A 3,964-nucleotide genomic window follows, 5' to 3' on the forward strand; every position below is an offset into this window, starting at 1 on the left:
TCCCGTTTGTCCTGTATGTGCAGACGGAAGAGGTAGGGAGTGAGGGTTTCGGCTGCGCAGGAAGTTCGTCATGCGCGTGCCAAGTAGACAGCTGAGCTGGAGAGGTGCGTGCTGACGGGGGTGCTGACGGGTGGTATGGAGAGCATGTGGTGGTGGTGGGTCATGCGCAGATAGAAGGGTTGGGGGTAGTTTGGTTGGCGGCGTTTGACGTTGACGTTTGTGGGATGGGGTCAGGGGAGAGGTGTGTGCATGACAGGGAACTCGCAGGTATGCGGGCGGTGCTGGGCTGCGCGAGATTCGCCAGGGGACGCGTATGCAGTTGATATGTAGGCGAACAGGACGAGCGTAGAGCAGGCGTGGAGGTGTTGCAGAGAGTGCGTTATGGTGGTTTGACGGGTTGTGGCTGATGGGTTTGTGGCGCATACGGAGCTTGTGATTTAGAGATTTCGGCTTGTACTGTGTGTGTAAGGAGGAGGGCTGTAGTGCGCGATGTTATTGTCTGTGCAGGAAGTTCGTCAATCGCGTGCCAGGCAGACAGCTGTGCAGGAGGGATGCGTGCTGACGGGCGGTATAGGGGCGATGTGCTTGTGGCGGTTAGCGTGCAGGGAAGAGGGTCTGGGGCTAGACTTGTTGGCGGCGTTTGACGCTCATTTGCGCGGGATGGGTTCTAAGGAAGGTCATGAACAAAAAGGGGACTTATATATATGGGGGCCTCGCGCGACTGCGGGATATTTTCCAGGGAATGCGTATGCACGTGACATGTAGACGAACAGGACGAGGGCAGCGTAGGCGTGCAGGAATTGCAGAGAGTGCGTTAGGGTCGTTGAGGGGTTGGGCGGTTTGCGCTGGAGAAGGGCAGGTAAGGAGCGTTTCGCTTGCTAGGCGGCAATGCTTGGTGTTTGGGATGCTTGGCTTGGAGTTGAGGCGCGTAGCAGGACAAGCTGTTTGGGGGTTTTGGAACAGCTGGGGTCTACTGCAGTGCGACGCAATACCTGGTGTATGTTGGCATTGCAGATTTTGGTTTTTGTTTGGTTTTGTTGCTGGTTGAATGTGGGTTGACCAGCGGGTCTAGAGTGCACTGCCGTGAGGTCCCTAGTGCGTGCAAGATAATGCAGTGCTTGAGCTGTGGGGTGGAACTGAGCTGCGGTGAGTGGAGCTGGTAGTTCAGGTTTATGTTGCGGAGTACTTTGGAAACAGAGATATAAGGTCCTGTCGCGTGGGCGGGTTTGGAGGCGCATGCTATTGACGGTAGCGTGTCGCTATTCAAAGTGTGAGCAATGCCTTGTTGCGCGGTTTGAGCGCTGCCTGGATCTTTCGGAGGAGAAGGGGACTGCCGTACGAAGCTGGGTAGGGAGTGGGAGCTGTTGAGTTTGTGGCGCCTAAGGAGCTTGTGGTTTACGGATCTCGCGTTTGTCCTGTGTGGGCAGACGGAAGAACAAGGTAGGGAGCGATGTTGTCGGCTGTGCAGGAAGTTCGTCACATGTGTGCCGCGATACAACTTAGAGCGTGAGCAAGCGTGGCATGGAGGGGGTGCCTCTGAGTGCAGTTCTCTCGAGTGGTTGGATCCATATATTTTGGAGACGTACCTGCAGAGAGAAGATTGGAGCGCCTAATTATTTTGATTTTGTAGCCAGATTAAAGGTAGAAGTGATGAGGCGCCTGCATGCGTGTTGAGGAGCCTCGAAGCTTGTCGGTTTCTTCCCGGTGGCCTCCACTAGGGAAAACTCGTTGTTTCCATGTTTTCCGTCAGCTGTGTTCACACGAATTTGACGAATTGGTCCGCGGAGGGCTCGAGTGCTTTTAGTACTAAAATAGTCGATTCAGCGTGATAAAGTAGGAATTTTGTGCTTTAAGATACGCTTGCGGCTTATTTGCTAATTGAACGTGAGGGATTCTTGTATGCTTGAGCCGCTCAGAGACAAGAGAGACGCTTGAAGCCTCATAATGACTTAGAGGGTACGGTGTTTCCGTCAACGGTTCCTCAGGAAAACCACGCACCAGGTTCAGCGCCCATGCATCTTACATGTTTCTTATGCATGGGCGGTACCCTCCTCTTCAGTTCACACGCAGGTTTGGTTTAGTCTCTAACAAACGTTGCTTGGTTCCTGGATCCGCTGTATCACTGCCGACCGTCCCCTTTCGTATGAACCGTGACATCTGCGGCGTGTGTGTATCATTTGCACAGCTTGCTCCCCTGGAGGCATCTATACTTACGATTCTGCGCAGCTTGTGCGTGTGGCTGCCAGTCATTGACCGCTGCAACTTGTGGTATGTGTTCAACGGCAGAACGTTGAGGCGCTTTTGCATTGCGTTGCATAGCAATGATAAGCGTTTCTCCGCGCTTTCCTTCGGATCATACGTGTGACAAAAAACACACCTGTTCTTTGCTCTTGACAGCGCCTGAAGGTTCCTGAGCTGTGGGAGAGCTGCGCCGAGCAGCTCAGTGCATTTAGTGCGGTATTGTAGGCTGATGCTGTTCTAAGCGTTGTTGTTTACCCATTCGTGGAAGCATTGACCGTTTGCTAGTACTTACACGGACTAGCATGGCTGTGTTTAGAGACGTCGCCGACACGTTTTCGATCGCAACGCGCGTCTTCGAAGGTATCCTGAATGGGTTTCTGCCTTGAGTCACTGGATCTCCGGCTTAGGTAAATTCGCATGAGTCTTGATGTTCGGCCGCGCAGAGAGTACGCTCACGGCGTCGCATGAGACAGGTGGAAGCAGTGAGCGAACGGAGTTTTGAGACAGGCCTGCTGATTCGATGAGTTTAACGAAGTTGCCAACGCAACGGTAAAACGCAGGGTAAAGCAGGGTAAAGCATACGCCAGAATATATTGGTTGTTCGCCACCCACAGCCCATTAGGTCGTTGCTGTTGACTGACTGCTGGGTCAGGGAGGCCGGAGTGCAGGCGACGGTTGTAAACAGCATTTTAGAAGCGTCGTGGCAGATCCGGAAGGCCTTGAGCGAGCTTCCCCTGAATTGTATATATACCGCGAGGAACCGTTGCAGATATGTTTGCAGCAGCGGTGATTTGTGTCATTTTGCCTGCTGCGGACAACGCTTTCGGAATCGTTGGCGGTGCGCATTACATCTTCTGCCTTCATATAGATGCATAACAGTGTCTGCAGCACCGGTGGTTGCTGGAGTCCAGACCCTAGGGCCTCGCGACGAAGGTCCTGTAGACGCTAGCAGCTCCGTTCCTTCTGGCTTTGCAATTCAGCAGATGGAGCGGCGAAGACATGTTCCTCAATTGTAGGCGGTGCGTGATGCGCTGCGTGTTAACGTGGCCATATGCATGGGACAGCCGGGGCTCTAGTCTCAGTGCTCGAGAGAGAAGAATACGGCGGTAATGAAAGTGCCAGAGTGGGACGCGATCGTTTTCTCGAGGGACTTGCACTACGGCAGCAAGGACTCCGAGCGGGACCGTCACAGCAGCGGTTCCTTACTCCGTGCCGCAGCGGGTCGAATTTCTGAACACAGCACCAAATCCACGGAAACAAACTATTTTGCATGCGCATTTCTCTGCAGCAGTTCTTGGCTAGCACAATCGTTTAGGATAAGACAGACTCACCCCCAAGGAAGTACGTTCCGTGCGACGAGGGTGGCCAGCCGAATTATTCTCTGGTTTTGGCAGTAAGCTTTTACTCCCGATGTTCTCCAATAACAGCAGTAGCCTTGTACTTCCGAGTTTGGGCGCGTTCGTGCAGCGCTGTGTGATTGCCAGTTTCTTTGTCGTTACACCTTATTGTTGCTTCCTTTACCCGTTAGCTTACACGCGTGGCCAAGTTCGTACCTCCTCGCATATGCGGTCCTTCGTTGCGAGCCGCCGAAAGGCATTGCGTACTGCAAATGGACCCGGATTTCGGTGCCACTTTCCCGCTGCTCTACTGTTTGCGAAAAGCGCTGTGTATGGAATTACTCTTTCTGATTTCTACACAGAAGCATGCTGTGGAAGGAGGGCTA

The 3,964-nt window shown here is 53.3% G+C and overlaps 1 protein-coding gene across 1 annotated transcript in view; it reads left to right on the top strand.

Moving 5' to 3' along the window:
• The window catches only part of EMH_0028840 (uncharacterized protein), a gene marked incomplete at both ends in the record, with an annotated part of 2,877 nt that extends 1,264 nt beyond the window's left edge, over positions 1 to 1,613 (top strand). Inside the window, 4 exons of the mRNA XM_013494207.1 lie at positions 24 to 32; positions 171 to 267; positions 508 to 613; positions 1,469 to 1,613. Of these exons, the coding sequence (XP_013349661.1) occupies positions 24 to 32; positions 171 to 267; positions 508 to 613; positions 1,469 to 1,613 (357 nt within the window). The remainder of the gene's footprint in view (positions 1 to 23; positions 33 to 170; positions 268 to 507; positions 614 to 1,468) is intronic.
• Positions 1,614 to 3,964: the final 2,351 nt, after the last annotated feature.

The sequence above is a fragment of the Eimeria mitis genome, genomic scaffold, assembly GCF_000499745.2.
Source record: "Eimeria mitis Houghton genomic scaffold, Emh_scaff1072, whole genome shotgun sequence".
Taxonomy (NCBI): domain Eukaryota; phylum Apicomplexa; class Conoidasida; order Eucoccidiorida; family Eimeriidae; genus Eimeria; species Eimeria mitis.